Below are 21,999 nucleotides of genomic sequence, written 5' to 3'. Positions count from 1 at the left end.
TGACTTCCCAAGCAGTGAAGCCGAGGGCGTTGGCTGGCCTAACTGGAACGCCACGTGTGCCCAGTTCCAGGGCTGCTAGCGATTTGCCTCGATTGGACCTAGGTTAGCACGGGTGGGCAACATGGTCCTGCTCTTGAACCAGGGGCATGGCTGGAATTGAATGGGGAAGGGGAGGGCAGCCCTGGGCCCCACCGAGGGAGAGGGGAGTGACAGCTCTCTCTCCGCTCTTCACAGATGATGTGGCATGAATAGAAGAGGTGATTGTAGATATATATATGTTTAGAAAATGTTTCAGAGCTGGGGAGGCTGTGTGTGTGTGTGTGTGTGTGTGTGTGTGTGTGTGTGTGTGTGTGTGTGAGAGAGAGAGAGAGAGAGAGAGAGAGAGAGAGAGAGAGAGAGAGAGAGAGAGAGAGAGAGAGAGTGTCTGTGAGTGGGGAGTGTGTGTGAGGAGAGGAGAGCTGGTCTTGTGGCAGCAAACATGACTTGTCCCTTTAGCTAAGCAGGGTCTGCCCTGGTTGCATTTGAATGGGAGACTAGAAGTTTGAGCACTGGAAGAGATTCCCCTCAGGGGATGAAGCCGCTCTTGGAAGAACAGAAGGTTCCAAGTTCCCTCCCTGGCAGCATCTCCAAGATAGGGCTGAGAGAGATTCCTGCCTGAAGCCTTGGAGAAGCCGTTGCCAGTCTGTGTAGACAATGCTGAGCTAGATGGACCAATGGTCTGACTCAGTTTATGGCAGCATCCTAGGTTCCTATGATATAATTTGCCAAACCGTGAGAGGAAGGGTTTGGCAATAATGTTTTGTTTGCTACCATGCCCTTAGAGTTCTTCTGCAGCAAAGACAAGGGTGGGGGAGAAGGGGGGTGGCCAGGGCCCCATCTTTTCTTCCTGTCACAGCTCCCACCCCAACCTGGCTAACTCCTACACTCTACACTCTACCCCACATAACGTATGATGTAGGGAAGTCAGGGCGCAGAGGCCAAGTACTTCTCTAGGAAGCTCTTGCATTATGTAGCTTTCGGTTTCTGGTTTGTATACCTTCGAGTTTCCTTTAGCACCATACATCTTTTCTTATTGTGTCTCCTGAATTTTTACCAAGTGCTGGGACTTATTTGCTGGCCATATCGATTTAGGCACCATCCCGACTGTCTGCCTGGGGTATTTCGAAAAGCAATTTTGAGCACTGTGGTTGGTTGATGTTAAGAGGCAGAACAAAATGTATAAATGCATGACCTTCCTCCATGTGAAGATGTGCTTTCTGTGTGAGGAGGAAATACATATTTTAGAGTTAGCATTTCAAATAGTTGTTGACAGGGCATGCTTCTAGATGTGGTGTAAATGATGCCCTCTTTACAATTCGATGAATCTCTTGGAAAACAAGCGCACCTGTTTTTCTCTGCAGAATGTCGCCAAGTGCGTGGGTTGTGAGTGTGTGTATGTGTGTCACTCATCACTGTTTCTAGAGTTTCCTTCTCACCCCAAACTCACTACCGTGTAACTCAGCAGTAGAGCACGTGCTTGTCCTGCAGAAGGTCCCAGATTCAATTTCTGGCATCTCTTGTCTGAAAGATCTTAAGTGGAAGGGTCGGTGGTAGCACCGGGTGTGTGTGTGGGGGGTGGAATTGAGTGGGGCACAGAAGGGGCAAAGGCCCTGTGTCCCACAAGTTAGATTTCTAAAACAGAAATGGGTAGAGGGGCAGCTTGGGAGGGCGTCTACTTCTACAAGGGGCCCCAATTTTTTAGCTTGTTGCCCACCCCCCACCCCACCCCCCAATTTAAGCATGCCATACATCTTCATGGTTTGAGACTAAAATAAGGAGCATCTGCAGCAGTCTATCCTGTCCTGGGCTGAGCCACTATGGATAGCTCTAGTGCAAGGAGTTAGCACCTTGGCCAGCGCCAAGCAAGATCGCTGGAGTTGGGCAATCGGCCACTAAGGGGACGTTGCTCCAGCAGCTTCCTGAAGCAAACTGCTGGCTCAGTTTTGATGGCTGCTATGAAGACAGAGGGAATTGGCTCTGCCCCTTGCCCAGGGATGGCTCTGTGTCTTCAAGGGGTCTTGCTTGGTTCTTAGGCCCTGGCACTGGCAATGCTGGGGAGCTTCTAAGACTGATTGGGGACTCAGAGTCAGCGAATGAAGGCAAGGAATGAGAAGGTGCTCACCTCCCAAACTGCCGCACTTGGAAGCTCTCCCAACAGCTTCTGTGGCAGGATTGGCTCCAGCACTCAGCTGGTGGAGGCCGTTTGTGTGACCGGCAAATGGCCTCCATGCTTGTGCGGAGACCAGCTTGAATGGCAGAGCTGATCCTCCACCGCAGCAGGTGCTGGGAAGAGCTTTCAGGTGTGGCAGTGCAGGAGGAAAGCACCTTCTGATTTTTCCACTTAGAGGTGCCTCCCCCCACCCCCACCCCCACCTACCCACCCACCCCAGCAACCGCCACTAGAACCATCAGCCCCATCCCCCAAGTGGGAGAATCTCGAATCTGGGTCCTGAGTCATAAAACTTCCTGGATGAAGATTTTCCAGGTTAGGGAGCTTCTGCGGCCATGCCACCCGTCACCAGCTGCCTGGTGCCCCCTTCAGGCAAACCCTGGGGGGAGATGCGGCTTTTATTAATAGACTTCCCCCTTTCCCCCTCCGACTGGCAGCAGGTGAGCGGTTAATGCTGGAGCCGAGACCTTTGCTCGGTTATTTTTAGCACGTGGGGCTTGCCACTGAGAGGTCAGTGCCGCTGCTGCAGATAATTTAGAATGGCTTTTTTTTTTTTTTTTGCCGCGGCTATTGTTGGCTGTGGAATTTCAAGCCCCAGCTGTCTGTCTTCCGGCCAGTGGATTGTCTTGACACACACTCCCTGTGATTTGTCACCACCAGCCCGGGCTTTGCCGGGGCTGTGACAGACAAGCTTATCAGTGTCTGTCAGGGAGGGAGTGAAAGGAGGAAGCAAGTGACAGGAAAAGCCTCATTACTGGTAGTCTGGGAAACACTGGATTCACAGTGAGAAGGCGGCCGCCCGCCCTCCCTCCTCTCTGACTCCATCAAGCGCTCCTCCCAAGACATGGGACAGCTCTGCGTGTTCAGCTTTCCTGTGAAAACGGTCGTCTTTTTCTCCCCGCCTCTGAATCTTTGCAGAGGCTGCGCGGCCTCGCTATTCCAGTGGAATCTGTGCCGGCACGGTGTGTGAACGGGGCCGTAGTTCAGTGGAAGAGCATCTGCTTTGCATGCAGAAGGTCCCAGGCTCAAGCACCAGCACTTCCAGTTCAGGCTGAGAAATACCCCTGAAATGGGAATGGGGCCGTAGTGGTAGAGTATTTATTTTGCGTGCGGAAGGTCCCGGGTTCGGTCTCCGGCATCTGCGGGGAGGGGTTGGGAAGAGAGCTGTCGGAAATCCCCGAGAGCTGCTTCCAGCCAGTGTCGAGCAGGGCTGCTCCGCCCCCCAGCTGTTTTTGGACTACAGTTCCCATAATCCCCAGCCAGAGGGGCCAGTATGATGGGAATTCCCTTGATGGGAATTGTAGGCCGACATCTGCAGGAGGGCCGAAGTTGAGCGGCCCTGGTGTAGAGAATACTCGGCTAGATTGCCCAATGGACTGAGTGCAGAAGCAGGGGCGTAGCTCAGGGAGGCGGGGCGGGGGGGGGAGCTTCCTGTAATTGTGCTTTCAGTATCTGTTGGGGCCGGGGCTGTAGCTTTACAGGCAGAAGGCAGAAGTTCCCCGATTCAGTCCCTGGCAAACTCCAAAGTCGTGCTGGGAAGTCTACTTTCCGATAATCCCGGAGAGCTGCTGCTAGTCAGAGTGGACAATCCTGAGCTAGACGGACCAAAGAGCTGACTCAGTGTAAAACAGCTTCCTATGTATCTGTGTAAAATCCTCCACTAAGCAAATCAGGGTGCAAGAAGTCCTTTCCTGACATCAGGAAATGACATCTTTAGGAACCTAGGAAACGGCCGTATACTGAGTCAGACCCTTGGTCCATCCAGCTCAGTATTGACTACCCAGACTGGCAGTGGCTTCTCCAAGGTTGCAGGCAAGAATCTCTCTCAGCTCTATCTTGGGGATGCTGCCAGGGAGGGAACATGGAACCTTCTGCTCTTCCCGGAACAGCCCCATCCCCTAAGGGGAATATCTTCCTGTGCTCACACATGAAGTCTCCCATTCATATGCAACCAGGGCAGACATTGCTTTGCAAAGGGGGAAAGTCATGCTTGCTACCACAAGACCAGCTCTCCCACCGAGGATGGTGTTGATACACTGATATCAGTCCCACTGAGCAAATTGTACAGATTTTGCACATAGGCCTATGGTGGGTTCACACGTGGCCCTTTGTGTGCACCCAAAACACATGTGTATGACCCTAAATAAGAGAGTCTCACCATTTCCTACGCCAGGGCTGCACAACTTTGACCCTCCAGCTGTTGATGGACTATAGCTTCCATCCTCTCCGGCCATTGGCCACTGTTGCTGTGGATGATGGGAGTTGTAGTCCAATAACAGCTGGAGGGCCAGCATTGTGCAGCCCTGTTCTCCACTGTCTGAGGCCCTGTCTACTCCCAGCACTGTTTCACTGCTGCACCAAGCACTGGAAGGATTGCAGCAGTAACTCTTTGGTTAACAACAACAACAACAATGAAATATTTCAAAACGAATTCTTAGGGTTCCTCTGCAGTCCTCCATTCTAGTCACTTCTTTGATTTTAATCCTCAGCTTCAATTCTATACCAACATTGGGAAATTCTTCCTGCCCTCATTTCCTGAAACTGTCACAGGGTTAGAATGGCAGATGGAGAAATGCTGAGGCAACATCACTTAATACTAGGAAAAAATTCTCCTCTACCTACTCTTTCTATAAAGCCACCTCCTAGTTTATTTTTCACCAGAATCCATCCTGATGCGTCCCCTGCCCTCTTCCTTCCCTGCAAGTAGAAAGCATTGATATTCATTTTTTCTCTATGTGCTGGAGCAAAATCTATGCTTGCATTGCGAGGGGATTTAATTTCCAAAGGCATGTGCTATTCACTCTCCAATTTCCTTCCCCTCTCATTGGGAAGCCCAGGTTACTTCATCTTGGGCTGCATTAAGAGGAGAGTGGAGCTAATAGGCTTTCCCTTGGGGTGTATGTTACAGGCCTCACAAATATTCCCTTCAGAGGCTGGCTTAAGAGAAATGCAGTTGCTGCAGTGCTTCTTGTTAAGTGCATTCCAGCTCCCTTTTTTGACTTCCCTGCAAGAGGAGGAGGAGTGTAGAAATCTCAGCTACTCTGCCAGAAAAGATTGGCATCAAGGCCCACATCAGAGAAGACTTTATTAATCTCCAAGTGTGTTTACCAGACTGGCTGCTGGTACTATATGCTCCTTAAGTCATCTTCCCTGGTTCTTCTCCCATTGGTAAAAACCCGTGGTACCTGCCTTTTTAAGCAGTCTCTGGATAGCTTCTTGTAGCATGTCCGTGCCAGCTGGCAAAGTGAAATGCCCAGGATGCCAACTTCTGATGTCAAAGTATTGGCACCTTGAGTGGAGCCAGAAAGCAGAGCCATGGGAGGCAGATTCTCAGCCGGACCTGGAGAGGAGAGAGTTGGGGAAGCTGTCAGGCCTTAGCAAGGGGCCACGCTCCAGGTAATCACGTTTGAGGGAGCTCCCTGTCAATCGAAGTTGCTCTCCCGGGCTCCGTGGGACAGAGGCTGGCCAGGGTGGAGCGGCAATAGAATCCGCAAACCCTGGGTTTTGCTCTTTCTTCTTCAGTGCTGCTTCCCTAACCGCGCAAAGAGGCTCGTCTCACGATCAGTGAGGAGAGCCTGGATGGGGTTTGTGGGAGAGCGGGCTAAGCCCGTTCTCCCCACAGACGAGCAGTCAGTCTGCTCCGAGTGGCCGAACTGGACGCCCACATGACTGCCGGCTCCGTTACGGAGCCGGTGGGGGCTGGGGGATCGGGGGCTGCGCGGACCCCGGAAGCTCCAGCATGCCTTGCGCAAACGTGCAGTGCAGGCTGGAGAGACCCCTGAGCCGGGAGGCTGCTTTTGAGCCTCCCAGTCGGGGGGTCTACTCATGAGTTACCACGGTGCAGAGCGCGGTGCCGTTGCTGCGGTGCAGAAAAAAACAGGTTTGTGGAACGCTCGCTCTGCAAACCTGGTTTAAGCACCGGGGTACTTTAGCGGGTGACCCGCTGAAGAACCACCGGTGGCTTGCAGCTGGGCCCAGTGGTTCTCATGATGGGAGAAAATTGAGCTAGCCTCTGCTAGCCTGATTTTCTCCCATCGTGTGAATAGCCTCAATGTTTTACTGGGTACACCGGGAAAATACTGGCTGGCCAGATTGGTGTTGCAGGAGCAAAATAATTTCTCTGTGTTCACTGTGACAATGATCTCTGACAACTTTTATCTCTGACCCATTTATTCTCCCAAGCTTTCTAACTAGACTTATGGGTTTCAGTTGTTTTAAGGTTTTAATTTCTGTTTTAATTTGTTTCATTTCGTGGTAAACCGGCCAGAGGGTGTGTTGCATGTTTGGGGCCGTGGACAAATAAAAATAAAATAAAATAAAATACATGTCAGCAGTGGTCGTACTGATTCCTGTTGGTACTGGGAATACACTTTTTGTTTGTTTTTAGTATGGAGTCCAAATGTGCTGACTGTAATGGAGCCGTTGATTTAGAAATGCAACTTTTCTTACATGCATGTACTTGTTTTCTTTGTTGCTTCGTGCTTGAAAGTTGACTTTGCACCATACAGGATTATGGTTGGCTTTGCACCATACAGGATTACTGCTAGAAACTATTTGCTTGCTTTGAATCTCTGGAAAAGAAAATGTGCTGTGCTTAGATTGCATAGAGTGTTCCTGGACTGAGGGCAAGCCAGTTCTGAATTGTGGGGCATTTGTGCTTTAGCTGCATTAAGGTGTGGGGGGTTTTTTTGGTCATTGATAGCAAGCATCAGCAAAGCGTAAAGAGATCCCTCTTTCTAGTTCCTGCTCCCACATATAAGCATGGAGATGTTAAAGAAGATGGAGAGGAACGAATCTGCAAAGAGATCCCCATTTTATTTAATCATGCTTATAAGGGGGGCAGGATCTGAAAAGAGGGAGTTTCTCTCTCTTCTGCTTCTGCATGTGGTCAACCAAAAACGGTCTATGCTGTATCCCCACTATTCTGAGATCCACAAATTGGGGCACAAGGGAAACACCTGCATCCAGATGTGTTCACGACCAACAATGTATGCTTATAACTTGGGTTGTATTTCTCTAGCGTTGTTGGGCGCTCATTTATTCAGATCAGCCCTCTGTTGCATTCGTTAGTTGCTACTTTTCATGCCACAATGACTGCTTCTGCTCCCCTTGCAGAGGTTAAGGGGGAAATCCCAGAGAAAGGATCAAAGTACAACTGGGAATGGGATGGAAATGCAATGTGGTGTATTCCACTTCCTTCCTAAGAGCGTTCTTGTTAGCATGTGATATATGGCTCTTCCCAAATATGTGTTATACAGTTTGAGATTTCCTCCAGCAAGGTAACTAACCCTGGGAATATTAGAGCTGAGGGCAGTTTGGGCACTATTTCCACTAGCCAATGTCTTCTAGGAGGCAAGGCTCTTAAATCAAATCTGGTTAGACAGGTAGAATTCACTGCAGGGTGAATTCTTAGAAAATTCTTAGAATTTTCAAATTCTTAGAAAACTAATTGCTGGAGAGGAGGAAAATTCTGAGGGGAAATTTTTTATGGGCTGTACCATTTCACGTATAGCCACCTAATGGCACAGCAGGAAAATAACTTGCCTAGGGAGCAAGAGGGTTGCTGGTTTGAATTCCCACTGGTATGGAAACACCTATATCAGGCAGCAGTGATATAGGAAGATGCTGAAAGGCATCATTTCCTACTGCGCAGGAGATGGCAATGGGAAACCCCTCCTGTATTCTGCCAAAGACAATCACATGGCCTGTGATCACCAGGAGTCGACACCAACTCGACGGCATAACTTTACTTTTACCATTTCAGGTTACATATGAAAAGCTCAGATAAGAACATAAGAGCAACCCTGCCGGCTCAGGCCCAAGGCCTTTCTAGTCCAGCACCCTGTTTCACCCAGTGGCCCACCAGATGCCTCTGAGAAGCCCACAGGCAAGAGGTGAGGGCATGCCCCTCTCTCCTGCTGTTGCTCCCCTGCAACTGGTATTGAGAGGCATCTTGCCTCTGAGGCTGGAGGTGGCCTATATTCACCAGACTAGTAGCCAGTGATAGACCTGTCCTCCCTGAACTTGTCTAAGCCCCTTTTAAAGCCATCCAAACTAGTAGCCATCACCACATCCCATGGCGAATGTGATGTGAAGGAGCCCAAACATGATGAGAGGGCTGTATGTGGAAAGATAGCATGTCAGGGATTTTTGTGTATAGGGAAGAGCCCTCCATTGTGTGAATATTCTCCCGTAACCTGAAATGGCACAACCCAGAAAAATGTTCCCCTTGATGGAAAAAGTAGGCCCGACTTAGATGCAGAAACCAAAGAAGCATCTTTACTCAGTGTTACATATCTTTATTTGGGATGGTTTGCCAAAGGAGAGCAGAAATTGTGAGCAGCAATGACAGTGGTGCAGTTATTGATGGGCCTCCTCTGTGCAAGTGACTAGAAAACTGGCTCACACATAAATGACTGTTGTCACTTCTCTGCCGTGTTTATTTTTGTCTATACAAATATTATTACCTATGGCAGTTGGCTTACAATGAAAGAAAAACAATTACTGTTTCACTGTTCGATCGCTTTTCAACATAGATGTTTTCCAAGTCGTTTGCATTGAGGGTTAAAGAAGATAGTCCCCTGTTCCCAAAGAGCTCACAGTCTGAAAAGACGTACAAAGTAGACACCAGCTACAGCTACTAGAAGGATGCTGGGCTAGGGCTGGATAGGGCCAGTTGCTCTCCCCTGCTAAATATAAGAGACTCACCTCTTTGAGAATTGCCACTTTTGATTGGTGCCTTTAGGAACTTAGGAAGCTGCCTCATACTGAGTCAGACCCTTGGTCCATCTAGCTCAGTATTGTCTACACAGACTGGCAGCAGCTTCTGCACGGTTGCAGGCAGGACTCACTCTCTCAGAGCTGTCTGGAGATGCCAGGGAGGGAACTTGGGACCTTCTGCATGCAAGCAGACAGATGCTCTTCCCCTGAAGGGAATATCATACAGTGCTCACACATGTAGTCTCCCATTCAAATGCAGACCAGGGTGGACCCTGCTTAGCAAAGGGGACAATGCATGCTTACTACCTGCCTGATGAAAAGTGACTTCTTTGCTCTTGCCTTTGACTCACTTTGCACCTCTGCCTTTCGCCCTCCTGTGGCTTGTGTCCTGCTCAGGTCGGAAACCCCAAGTCAGGGCATGGTTCTTATTTTCACCGTATGTACAGGGAGGTGCTCTAAGCGTACTAAATGACAGTCATGGCTCTCCCTTGCTGTCTCTCCTCCCCGCCCTGTCCCCCCCCCCCCCGCCCGCCCGCTTCTTTGCTTTGGTTCCCCTTCCCTTAAAAGCAGCAGATTAAAGTGTCGCTTGGGATTCCGTTGGGGGCACAGAGGGAGGACGTGCCTTTTGATTCAGGCTTTTATCATGCTGCCCCCCCGGCGTCTCTCGATTGTCTGCCTGTAAAGAGCAGACTGACTTTAGAAATAAAAGTTGGCCTTGCTTGGTTTATTATTTTTATTTTTATTTTATTTTTATTTTTTTGTTTAACGCCTTTCAGAGCATAGTCTCTGGCTGCCGATAAAGAAGAGAGGTCCCTTTGAACTTCACAGTGGAAGAGGATGGTATTTGCACTCCTGTGTTTACATGGCCCTTGGCCAATTGTTCGTAGATGCCCTCTGATTTTTCTCCCCCGATGCCTCTCTTCCCCGTTTAAAGCGACTCTGTAAACTTCCCTTGTTCAAAGGGATGCTTTCATCTCGCCATATTTGACCCTGACACGGAACCTCCTCCTCTCCCCTCCCTTGCTTTTGTTTGCTGGCTTATATTATTTTGATTGTCTTGGACGGTGTCGAGCTGCTTCCCCTGCTGCCTTCCCAGTGGCGGCTGCCCGATCGCCGCTCCCCGGTGTCCACTTGAAGTGGTGTCTCCTTGTGTGTGAAGTGATTAAGAGTCACAAAATTAGAAGCAGGGTCCTGTGGGGGACCTGCTGCACTTTGAAACCCTCAAGCCAGTTCTCCTAGCCCGTTCGGCAAGGGAGGGATGCATTTCCCAGATAAGGCCCACTTAGTTGCCTAGCAACAGGCTCTGCCAAGATGGCTTCCCTGGCGGCCCTGGTGGAGATTCTCCTCCGCCTGCCAATCTCAAGAGGCAAGCTTGGGTGAGTTTTTGTGTCTGCCCGCCTTGAGGTGAATATTTTTGCATGCCATCAAGGGGGAAGAGGCCAGTTTTCATTTTTGACCAGAACTTAAGGCCTTCTCCATGGTGCACCACCGGCAGATGCGTGCTACTAAAGCTGCACCGTTTGATCGATGACGTCAGTCAGATGAATCAGTTAGGAATGTTTAATTGACCAAAAATGCACCCTGGTTTGCTGGTTTGTTTGGTTTTTGGTGTTTTGTTTTTTAAAAAATATATCTTTTTAAAAAAAGATTGCAAAGCTGCAAATGGCGAGCACCGTCTAAAGAGGCATTCTTTCTGAAGGAGACGGACGAATCTGAAGGCGGGAACACCTCTTCTAAAATGATGCCGGCTGCAACGTAGATATGTTGTATCATCTGCTTTCAAAAGTATGCTGCTTGCTCCCCAAAGTTGTGCCAGACAAGTCCTCTTATGTTTTGTGTGTGAAGGGGGGACTCCAACCATTTTTTCCGCCTTGAGGCTAGTCATGTCCAGGGGTGTAGCTAGGGGAGAGGGGGCCTGTGTTCACCCCTCTCCCCAGCAGCCCCACGGAGTGAGGGAGTTAATGAAGAGAATATGGAGGTGTGGAGCTGGGGTCCCGGGTTCTTTGAACCCATCCTCTCAATTATAGCTACACCCCTGAGTAATGATATAGTTTGAGAAACCATATTTTAGAGGCCTTCATAGAGGCAGTTTAGGGCAGGGTTGGGCTATCTATCTATCTATCTATCTATCTATCTATCTATCTATCTATCTATCTATCTATAATTTATTTAACACATTTATATGTCACCCAAAACTTATGTCTCTGGGCTTTTTACAATAATACAACACAAATTAAAACAAGATTAATACGCTCCCACAGCAAGTCCCACAGCAAGCCTAAAAGGCGGATATCTGCCAGGAGTGCATTCCAGCTACAGAAAAGGCCCGGTTCTAAGTTGCCACCAGACGTATCGGTGGTAACTGGAGACAGACCTCTCCAGATGACCTCAGCATGCAATGAGGATCATACAGAAGAAGGCTCTCTCTATAGCTCCCGTAACCCCTGGCTATTGGCCATTGTGGCTGGAGATGATGAAAGCTCTAGTTCAAAAACAGGTTGGCTATCCCTGGCATAGGGTGTAATGGATGGAGATTGGTGTGAGTGAGCACCTGCTGGGACTCTGGACTCATGCCCTCTCCACTGTTGCTGCTGCTCTCCACTGCCACCCCTTGTTGGAGGGTGATGGACAGTGACTGTGGTACGGAGGGCAGCAGCCTCATGGATGGGTATTTTATCCGTCAAATATGATGGATTTTTAAAAAGAGCAGCCACCTCAGTGGTGTGCAGGATCCAGAGTGCGCGGGGTCAGCGGCCTGTGGTACAAGAGAGAAAAGTGTACTCTGGCAAGGTGGAAAGTGCTGGCCATATTTGGGGGTTTCACACAGAGAGGGGAGCCAGCGTGGTGTAGTGGTTAGAGTGTTGGACCAGGACCAGGGAGACCCAAGTTCAAATTCAAATCCCCATTCAGCCATGAGACTTGCTGGGTGACTCTGGGCCAGTCACTTCTCTCTCCGCCTAACCTACTTCACACGGTTGCTGTGAGGAGAAACTTAAGTATGTCGTACACTGCTCTGGGCTCCTTGGAGGAAGAGTGGGATATAAAATGTAAAAAAATAAACAAATAAACAACTGCCACCAAGCCCTTAAGCAATCCGAAATGTTAAAAAGAGTCCGGTTTGGTTCCAAACCCTCTTCACGCTGAGGCATCTCCTCTGAAGAAAAGTGCAGTTGGGGGCCCTGTGCTGTCCTATACTTGCTGGAAGAGTTAATCCCAGTTAGCCCATTTCCCTTGCCATCCATTCAGTCATCCTCTCTTGACCCTCCTGCTGTAGAAAGAAGGCATGAGCCCTCAGGAATCTATGAACCTACAAAGCTGCCTCCTTCCACACCAAGGTCAGTCTTGTCTGTCCTAACTGGTAGTCACTCCTACCAGGAGATGCCAGGGCTTGAATCTGGGACCTCCTGAATGCAACGCATGGGGTCTCTTGCTGAGCTCTGATCTCCCTCCGAGCTGTGGGCACACCTGTTTCCCCCGTGTCTTTCTCCGCAATCAGTTACGGCCCTGTCGGCTAAGCCTGTCCAGGCTTGGATTTCACGTACTTGGATAAGCGACTCACATTCTGATTCTGCATCTGTTGGAGGGTTTTGCTTAATTCAATCTGCTTTCAACCCTTTATAGCCACACTGGGGGCGTGTTCGGTCTGACCTTAGCCAAGCAAAATGATAGGAATTCCAGTCCCATCAGGAATTTTCAAGAAGCATTGGAAGGAGCAGGACTGTTGGCCAAAATGAAGGCAATCCCAGATGTCCCCTTTTTAACTGGAGTGGTTATTCTAAATGATGCATTGGATTCTTCCCCTCAGACCCAATAGCCCTGTTCAGATGTTATGTTGTACCCCCATTCAGGCCTCTGTGCACTCATAAATGCTTTTGTGTGAATGACTGTGCCTGCATTCATTTTAAAAGTGAACCTGGGTACAGGCCCCTCAAGTGCAGGGTATAGAAAGCAAGTGTACTGCTGTACCTGCATTCCACATAACCTGTGAATCACTGTACCTGTGTACAGATCTGTACCTGTGGATGCTGTACACTTGCACAAGTGTTGAATATACTGTGTGAGGAGAGTTGGTCTTGTGGAAGCAGCGTGAATTGTCCCCTTTGCTAAGCAGGGACCACCTTGGTTACATATGAATGGGAGACTACATGTGAGCACTGTAAGATATTCCCCTTTGGGGCTTGGGCCGCTCTGGGAAGAGTACCGCCATGCTTGCATGCAGCAGGTTCCAAATTCCCTCCCTGGCATCTCCAGAGAGGGCCGGGAGAGAATCCAGCCTGCAGCCTTGGAGAAGCTGCTGCCAGTCTGTGTAGACAATCCTGAGCTAGATGGACCAAGAGTCTGACTCAGTATATGGCAGCTTCCTATGTCCCTATGAAACAGGGCTATGCTGTAATTCTTCCTATTTAAAGATAGTAATTTCACCCAGACATCCCCATCTACATGTTTAGCACTGATGAAGGATTTTTAGGCAAAACTGGGAATGAGAGCTAAACATGGCTGGCGCCAGCTAGTGTGATATTAATGAGATGCAGTTGTTCTTCCTGAGAGACCCTCTTGTAAATCATCAGCGATTTGAGATGAAGGGTGGTTAGAAACAGGGACTGTGTGGCAGCGTTGCCACGTTGGGAAGAATAACCTCTCCTTGCTGCCTCTGAAATTGCTGATCTCCTTTGGTAAAGAGGATTTCCCCCGAATCCTCCCTGGTGTGCTAATAAACAGTATTTAGAAGCAGTGGAAGTGTAAATAGAACTTAATAGATGGTTTAGGTTACTGGATGCAGCATGTAAGGCTTTTTCAAACAACAGTGCAGTCTTAAAGGAGAGAGCATAACCTTGCTCCATGCCCATCTTTGGGTGTTGAAATAACAGCTGGAAGCAGCCCGGACAGGGACATGAAATTCTCAAATCCCATGGCTTGAAATGGATGCCTGTAAACAAATAGCGGTCTGTTAATGACCCTTGGTGCTTGCCTGGGGAGCTGTGTGTCAAGACAGAGTGCAATGTACTCTCACCACCAGACAACGAAGCTATTCACATGCGCGAACCAAAACCCAGGCTCAGGAAGCCCAGCCCAGTTTTTGGTGTGCGTGTGTACTGCTGGTGAGGGTGAGGGCAGTCACCTTAAGTGGTATAGCTGGGAAATGCTTGACTAAGAAGCATGAGGTTGCCAATTCAAATCCCCACTGGTACTATATTGGGCAGCAGCGATACTGGAAGATGCTGAAAGGCATCATCTCATACTGTGTGGGAGGAGGCAATGGTCAGCCCCTCCTGTATTCTAACAAAGAAAACCCCAGGGCTCTGTGGGCGCCAGGAGTTGGAATCGACTTGACGGCACACTTTCCCTTTTACTTTTAAGGCGAGGGCTCCCAGAAAGCGGGCTAAATGTTCGTGTGTCCGTGCCGCATGGCTTTGCGCTTCATGCGGTACCTACACATAAGTAGCCCCCTGACCAACGTCGGGGGGCTCCCCATAATCCCACTCATGTGGTGCATTGTGGCGGTTCCGGGAACCTCCTGTCCTCCAACCCTCCCTGCTACTGGCAGAAGCTGGCCATCCGACTGCCCAGCAACATGGTTGGAGTTGACCGCAGGGGAGGTAGGCTTTTTGCGGCTTCCTCCCGTCGCCCCGTCCAAACCCATTCTCCAGGTGTGAGAATGGGCTCAATGTCACCTACGACTTGTGAGCAGAAGATGATGGGGGGGGGGGCGTATTTGATTTGTCTGCTGTCCGTATCCAGGGAGCTTTTCAGCCATTGACTGCAGGCACACTGATAGAGGAAGCTGCCTTCTACTGAGCCAGAGCCTTGGTCCATTTGTCTCAGGATGGTCTATACTGCCTGGCAGTGGCTCTCCCGGGTGTCGGGTGGGTATTTCTTAGCCCTGCTCATTTGGGGATGGGGCCGTAGCTCAGTGGTAGAGCATCTGCTTTGCATCCAGAGGGTCCCAGTTGGGGTCTCCAGGTGGGTCTGGGAAAGACTTCTGCCTGAAGCCTTGGACAGCTGCTCCCACTACTGAGCTAGATGGACCAATGGTCTGACTTGCTCTAAGGTAGCTTCCTACCTGGAGAAACCAGGGATTGAACCTGAACCTTCTGCATGCAAAGGAAAGGCTCAGTCCTTGAGCTATGATCCTGCTTCAGAAGAGGAGACTTCCTTATACTGAGACTGGGACCCTCTCTCAAGGGTTTCAGACGAGACGTTTTCTCAGGCCTCCTTGGAGATGCCAGGGATTGAGCCTGGGACATCCTGCTTGGCCACTGAGCTGCTCTTCCTTTTCCAATCATGGCCAGCACACAGAGGAACTCGGGCATCATCTGTGGGGCTGATTCTCAACACCAGGCTGCCACCAAATATCGCTCAGGGCAGGAAAATGAAATGACTGACACAGCATTGTGAGGGAAGGTGGAAGAATTAGAATTAGACTTGGGGCTGTCTGTTGCAGCTGCCAAATATCACCTCTTATGCTGAACCACAGGACCATCTATACTTGAGAACTGCCCCGTATTCTTTCCCCGCCTAGTGAAATGACACAGGGAGGTCGTTCTCACTACCAGTACCGAGCATGCAAGCCGCGCACCCACACAATCCATGCTGCCGGGATCAACAGAGGTCGGGGCTTGTTTTCCCGGCCTCCAGAGATCCCACAAGGCCCTGTGAGATGAGCACGGTGCCTTGGGGGATTCCTCTGTCAGATGGGCACTCTAGGCACCCATCTCTGTGTCTCCAGCTGCGATTGGGTTAAGGACAGGCTTGTGCCCTTAACTTGAGCTGGGAGCCAAGCTAAAAAGTGGGGTTAGATGATGCAGGAGCACTGGGATCCACATGAGCAGCCTTAATATGCTGCATTCTGTTGGAGTACGTACAAGTGGCTTGCGTCCAGGGGTAGAAAGGTTTCCGAGTTGTAGGCCTCATTACCCTGCTTAACGGAATTGGTGTTTTGGATCCTGAGATGCTGGGATCCTATTTCTGGATGTCTAGGCAGCACTGGGATATTTCTAGCCGCGTTAGTGACTGGAAAACTGTTCCTGAGATTAGCACGAAGATTATTTATTCTGGGATGTTTCTATATTGATCCACAGTTTATTTTGAGGCCATGCCCCTAAGCTGACAAAGACGTCTCCACGTCTCCAGTTCCTCATATGTAAAATTTTACTTACTGTCAGTGTATAACATGCTTAGCTAACCATAATGATTTTTTTAAAAACCTGCTAGAGCTCTAGTTTAGTTTCTACTAAAACTCAAGCGCCAATTTAAAAATAGTGTGCGAATGAAACCTATTTGCAATACATCAATACATGTATTGATCTCTAGAACTTTGAGCCAAAGGGTCATCTTGACTGTTTCAGAATGTGAGTTTCTTTGCTGGATATGAATTGTCCTGTGTAGATCTTGTACAGGAAGAAAAGGTGGACCGGCTAACTGCGGGAAGTCTAAAACTGCACAAACTGCCATGTATGACTTGTGTACCTCTTCCTGGGAAGCCCTCCTAAGAACATAAGAACAGCCCTGTGGGATCAGGCCCAGGGTCTATCTAGTCCAGCATCCTGTCTCACACATCCCTGTCTCTGGGAAGCCCACAGGCAAGAGGTGAAGACATGCCCTCCCTCCTGCTGTTGCTCCCCTCCTCTCCTAGCCTAGAACTACTGGCCTGTTGTCTTCTTCAGGCTAGTGGAGGTTGGGGAAGTCAAGTGTTCACCCAAGTGCAGGGTGGTGGAGTTAAAGTTGCAAAGGCCAAGCTAATCCCCATGTTGTGTGCCCAGTTCTGAGTCACGTGAAACCTTGAAACAAGACAATTAGTAGGGAAGGCAAGCTCCAGGTTTGCAACCAGTGACTGTTGTTGGTGTCTATCTTGTATTTCTTTTTAGTCTGTCAGCTGTTTGGGGACAGGAATCCATCTTATGTATGTATGTATTTATTTATTATCTCTCTATTTAAACTGCTTTGGAAACTTTTGTGGGAAAGCGGTATATAAATATTTGTTGTTGTTGCAAGTCCTGCACAAGAGATCTGAAGTGCTTCTCCCATTCACATCAGTGAAGGCTAGTAGGCTCTCTGGGACTCACTCCTCTCTTCTCCCCAGTGCCTCCAGTGGCAGGGTTACTTGGTCAACACTGCTACCATGACTAGCTCCTTCTTCTCTCTCCTGATGTAGGAGAGGGAGCTGGCAATGTGGCAAGGAAGAGCCATAGGCCTTTCATCACCATGATCCAGCAGCAATGTCTGGTGGATCTGGCATGCAGTCCCCCCCCCCCCCCGCAACACAACAATGGGCCTTATCAGCTGTCGGAAAGTGGCACCTCCTTATTTCAGACTTCTGTAGGAGCTAGAAGATTGTGCAAGATGGCCACTTGCTTGCTTGCAGGAGTTGAGCTCCATGTTTTGGCCTCCAGTTTGGGCTCCTCCTCCCCTCTGGCCTTTTGTCTTGAACATAAGAACAGCCCTGCTGGATCAGGCCCAAGGAAGCCTATCTAGTCCAGCATCCCGTTTCACACAGTGGTCTGCCAGGTGCCACTGAGGAGCCCACAGGCAAGAGGTGAGGCACGCCGTCTCTCCTGCTCTGAGGCTGGAGGTGGCCTATAGCGAACAAACTAGTAGCCATTGATAAACCTGTCCTCCAGGAATCTGTCTAAGCCCCCTTTAAAGCCATCTGAGCTGGTGGCCATCACCACATCCCATGGCAAGGAATTTCATAGATAATGCTGTTATGTGAAAAAGTACTTCCTCTTGTCAGTCCTAAATTTCCTGAACCTGGTTTCATGGGATGACCCCTGGTTCTAGTGTTGTGAGAGAAGGAGAAAAATGTCTCTGTCCATTCTCTCCACTCCATGCATAATTTTATGCACCTCAGTCATGTCTCCCCATAGTCTCCTCTTTTCCAAACTAAAGACCCCCTTGGTTGTTCCCCTTTTCAGCCTGCCTCCCCACATGGTTCTGTGTAGATCAGTGGGATGTAGCATTAAGTGAGTGCCCCCAGCTTCACTAATAAAATGTGTGGCCCCTTACATCAAGGCATATGGTCTCTGTAACAGTCCAGGGAGCTGGTCTAGCAACAAAACGGCATTCCGTGTGAGAAGTTTGACTTGTTGCCCATATACGATGCATTTTTGGGGGAATTACTGGATTCCATGGCAGCATTTTAAAAGCAGAACTCTAAAAATAAATGGAGGCAGCAGCCCTCCTGACTATTTAATGTAGCAGGATAATAAATTGTTGTGCCATTTGTGCCTTTTAGTTGGACGGCACGGAGTTATTTTTAAAAAGTAGACAAAGGACATCGTAAGGTTCTGAATCCAGTCTGAATAAATAACTTCTGGTAAAATGTCTTTGGCACCCAAAGTGTGGCATGTGGGATTGCCAAAGTTGGGTGTTTCCGGCCCTGGGCCATTGGCGACCCCCCTACATGCCCATGTACCCCAAGCAGCATTGGCCTGTGGAGTCCACCACACACAGAAGCACACACAGAAGTGTGGCCTAGGCACTCAGAAGTCCCCAGTTCATATTTTGCCTCAAACCGCTGGTTCTCCACTTCAGCCCTACATCCATAGATGACTCTGAATTGCACTACCTAGGGAGGACGACAGAGAGCCTCCCTTTAAGTTTTAAATTTCCCAGAAGAGATTTTTTGAAAGAAAGAATTTTTTGGGAAGAGGCAGTTCTCCTTTGAAGGAGAAGAGCTGGCCTTGTGGTAGCAAGTACGAATTGTTCCCTTTGCTAAGCAGGGTCTGCCTTGGTTTGCATTTGAATGGGAGACTACACATGTGAGCACTGTAAGATACTCCCCTTAGGGGATGGAGCCGCTCTGGGAAGAGCACCTGCCTTCTTGCCTGCAGAAGGTCCCAAGTTCCCTCCCTGGCAGCATCTCCAAGATAGGGCTGAGAGAGATTCCTGCCTGAAGCCTTGGAGAAGCCGCTGCCAGTCTGTGTAGACAATGCTGAGCTAGATGGACCAATGGTCTGACTCAGTATAAGGCAGCTTCCTATGTTCTTGTGATGAAAGGGGCATCTTTTTAAAAAAGTAGCCTTTGTAATTTGATCTGCTGTCAAGGTCTGTTTATTACGGTTTTATGTTGTTGGTGCTGGATTCTAAAATGTTTGCTTTATCGCTGGAGTTTATTTTTAGTTTTCCTGTAGCGTTTGCGTGTGACTGTAGATTGCTTGCCTCCTCAAACGTGGGAGGAGGTGGGATATAAATATTTAAGTAAATAAACATACAGACGTATCTGGCAGTCAGTGTCAGAGCACAGTGGGATTGCCTTCTGAGGAAATAGGCCTAGGATTGCACTCCTTTGAAATGTGGGGATAATACTGGCCTACCTTATGGGATGACTGTTACACAGAGAGAGTGTCCTCGAATTGCACTATGTAAATGCTTAGCATTGTTATTTCTTATTCCATACAAACTGCGCCATTGGAACATAACAGATGCAACTTGCCTAGAGACTCTGGTTTCGAACACAACCACCCCTGCTCTGCTCGCAGCAAGCCACAAACCCAGCTGCAGATTGCAGAAGTGAAAGTGTCAGGTGCCGAGTCATAGTCCCTTTTAGAGGCTCTCGCAAGGCAGGGCCAGGGAACAGCAGCAGCAGGCAGGAAATCAGGTGGGCAAGCAGTTGGGGAGGGGAGGCCAAACAGTAGGGAACCCTGGGTGGATGAAAAGGTCGTTGAAATATGCTGTGCACAGATGGCTGGCTCATCCCGATTATATGATTCTTTGTGTCTAGGTGTGTGTGTGTGTGTGTGCGTGCGTGCGCAGCGGTTTATTGGGGCACCAGCAGGCAGATTGGCCCATGGTCGCTTTGCAAGGAGCAGTTCTCCTCACACTCCTCGCAAAGCTTGGAGAGAGACAAGAAGACTGCCCACCTCCCTGTGCCACTTTCAAAGCTTGCAAGGGTCCATTCTGAAAGGGGGCTGGCCTCCACCAGCAGCATGGCGGATTGCAGGACTGGGTGCCTGGCCTCACGCACTGCAATGCCCGGGGCCTGGGCCACCCGCAGTCACCTCTGGTGCTACCCACAGGTTGCTGCCTGTTTGGCTCGAAGGGTTCCAGCTTGGTGTTTCCGCGAAGGCAGGCCTGCTTAACATAGCCCCCCCACCCCAGCTGTTTTTGAGCGACAACTCCCATCACCCTCAGCCACTGTGGCCAATAGCCGGTGGTAATGGAAATTGTAGGCCAACACCTGCAGGAGGGCCATGGTGGAGCAGCCCTGCTCTAAGGCGTGCATATGTGCGCGCACACATACATGTTCTGATGTCCGCTCAGTCCATTTTAGACTGGGCGGATCACGAAGGCCCCCTTTCTGAACATACGTGCACGCACACTACCTTGATACTGCCACCCAGAACCAAACTCATTTTGTGCACAGATGAAAAGAATCGGAGCGGAAGCTGAGCTCCACCCATCTCTTCTGATGTTGCAGTGAGCGAAGAGGTAGTGCCTGACTCCCAAGGCATCCTCCAAGGCAGGGATTCTCATCGTTGGGCCCCCAGATGTTATTGGACTTCAGTTCCCATAGTCCCCAACCAAAGGCCACTGGGGCTGGGGATTATGGGAGTTGGAGTCCAGTCACATCTGGGGGCCCAACGTTGAGAATCCCTGCTCCAAGGGGCCTGCTAGAAAGCCAGCTGTGTCCCAGTCTTGCTTCCTCCTTGATGCAGGTGATCAAGAAAGAGGGTGCCTTAACCTCTCAGCTGGGCGGCCTGTTAAGGGCATCTTCCTCCCGGCATCTTCTATGCGCTCTCCAAACGGGGCAGGCTGATCTGAGCCCCTGCTTGAAAGTAACCCCCGCCTCAGCATCCCTTGATAAGTGTACTGTCAAAAGATAGGCAGGCTTGGCCTTCTAGTGCCTGCTTGAATGAAGATCTCTCTTTCAGCCTCCCTCGCCGACTGCAGGAGCCGGGCAGGTGGGTCTCGCAATATGCTTCATTTCATCTACCTGCAAACGGTGCCCCGGCTTCCCTTCAATCATTTAAGCTCCCTTGCTCCCTGACACGCTTTCCGCTGACAGTAATTCTGCGAGCACTCGCTGGGCATTTACTGCCATCACCAGAGGAAATACTGATGGCTTAAAGTGGGATCATTTCCTTTCTGACGGACAGCAAGCACCTGTGGGAGTTTTAATAGCGGTGCCGAGCTCCTGTCAGGAGGTAGTGCAGGAGATGTGAGCAATCACCCTGCAGTGAGGCACTTGCAAACGAAGAAGAAGAAGAGGGCCTACCGGGAGGCCCAGCGAGCAGGAGAGGGAGGGAAGGGAAAAAGGAAGGAAGGAAATTCAGCAGCAGCATTACAAGTGATTTCTCCCTAGAGGCACCGGAGGAATGTAGCTGGGGAAATGGAGAGAGAAAGAGAGAGATTATTTCTTTCCCCCCAGCCTTCCCCAGAATATGGTTTCGACTTCCTTTTCTTCTGCATTCTGACTGGGTCTCTTAGCCCCTCTCACTCTCTTGGAATGAAGCCGCCTGTCTTTGACTGGTGTGAACAAGCTGTTCCGTCAGCTTTACAAGAGACCAGAGTATCTTCTCACTCTGTGTAAAACACCATTTGCTTGGATGGTGCACAGCTATATGAATCAGAACCGGATCACATACATTCTTGTTTCGGAATTCTGATGCCAAGTGTGGAAACTCCAAAACCACTTTGGTGAGATGACCAGGAATGGAAGGGATGGTGTGTTGTGTTTTAAGCGTTTCAGAATGGTTTTTTTGGATTAAGTGAGGGCCACATTCAGCAGGACTCATAGAAAAGTGACCTATGATTGATCGGATGTGTTTTGGTGTTTGTGTATTCTAAGTACATAAGGGAAAAAACCCTGCTGGATCAGGCCAAAGGTCCATCTAGTCCAGGGCTGCTCAGCTTCGGCCCTCCTGCAGATGTTGGCCTACAACTCCCATAATCCCTGGCCATTGGCCACTGTGGTTGGGAATTATGAGACTTGTAGTCCAAAAATAGCTGTGGGGGTGGGGGCAAAGTTGAGCAGGCCTGATCTAGTCCATTATCTTGCTCCACACAGTGACCAACCAGGTGCATCTGGGAAGCCTACAAATGGGGGAAGGAGAACAACCACCTCCTCCCAT

At 49.7% G+C, this 21,999-nt stretch overlaps 1 protein-coding gene and 1 long non-coding RNA gene across 25 annotated transcripts in view; one reads left to right on the top strand and one right to left on the bottom strand.

Moving 5' to 3' along the window:
• FBRSL1 (fibrosin like 1) overlaps positions 1-21,999 on the top strand; it is a 788,945-nt gene that overhangs the window by 208,941 nt on the left and 558,005 nt on the right. Inside the window, exons 1-2 of one of the 24 annotated variants that reach the window (XM_053280515.1) lie at positions 9,552-9,769; positions 10,629-10,714. The exons of 20 other annotated variants lie outside the window; for them this stretch is intronic. In XM_053280515.1, the coding sequence (XP_053136490.1) occupies positions 10,691-10,714 (24 nt within the window). In that variant the 5' untranslated portion in view covers positions 9,552-9,769; positions 10,629-10,690. Of the gene's footprint in view, positions 1-9,551; positions 9,770-10,205; positions 10,306-10,336; positions 10,715-21,999 lie in introns of those variants that run through there. 3 more of the 24 variants (XM_053280514.1, XM_053280516.1, XM_053280513.1) reach the window with 3 other exon arrangements.
• Positions 5,369-9,417, bottom strand: LOC128338270 (uncharacterized). Its single transcript, XR_008312557.1, has 3 exons — positions 9,280-9,417; positions 6,659-6,780; positions 5,369-5,549 (listed from the first exon to the last, which is right to left on the bottom strand). It is a non-coding gene; the product is annotated as an uncharacterized LOC128338270 (long non-coding RNA).

Source organism: Hemicordylus capensis, chromosome 15, assembly GCF_027244095.1.
Source record: "Hemicordylus capensis ecotype Gifberg chromosome 15, rHemCap1.1.pri, whole genome shotgun sequence".
Classification (NCBI taxonomy): domain Eukaryota; kingdom Metazoa; phylum Chordata; class Lepidosauria; order Squamata; family Cordylidae; genus Hemicordylus; species Hemicordylus capensis.
Note: the sequence above shows the minus strand (reverse complement) of the source record. Positions and strands in the feature narration are given on the sequence as shown.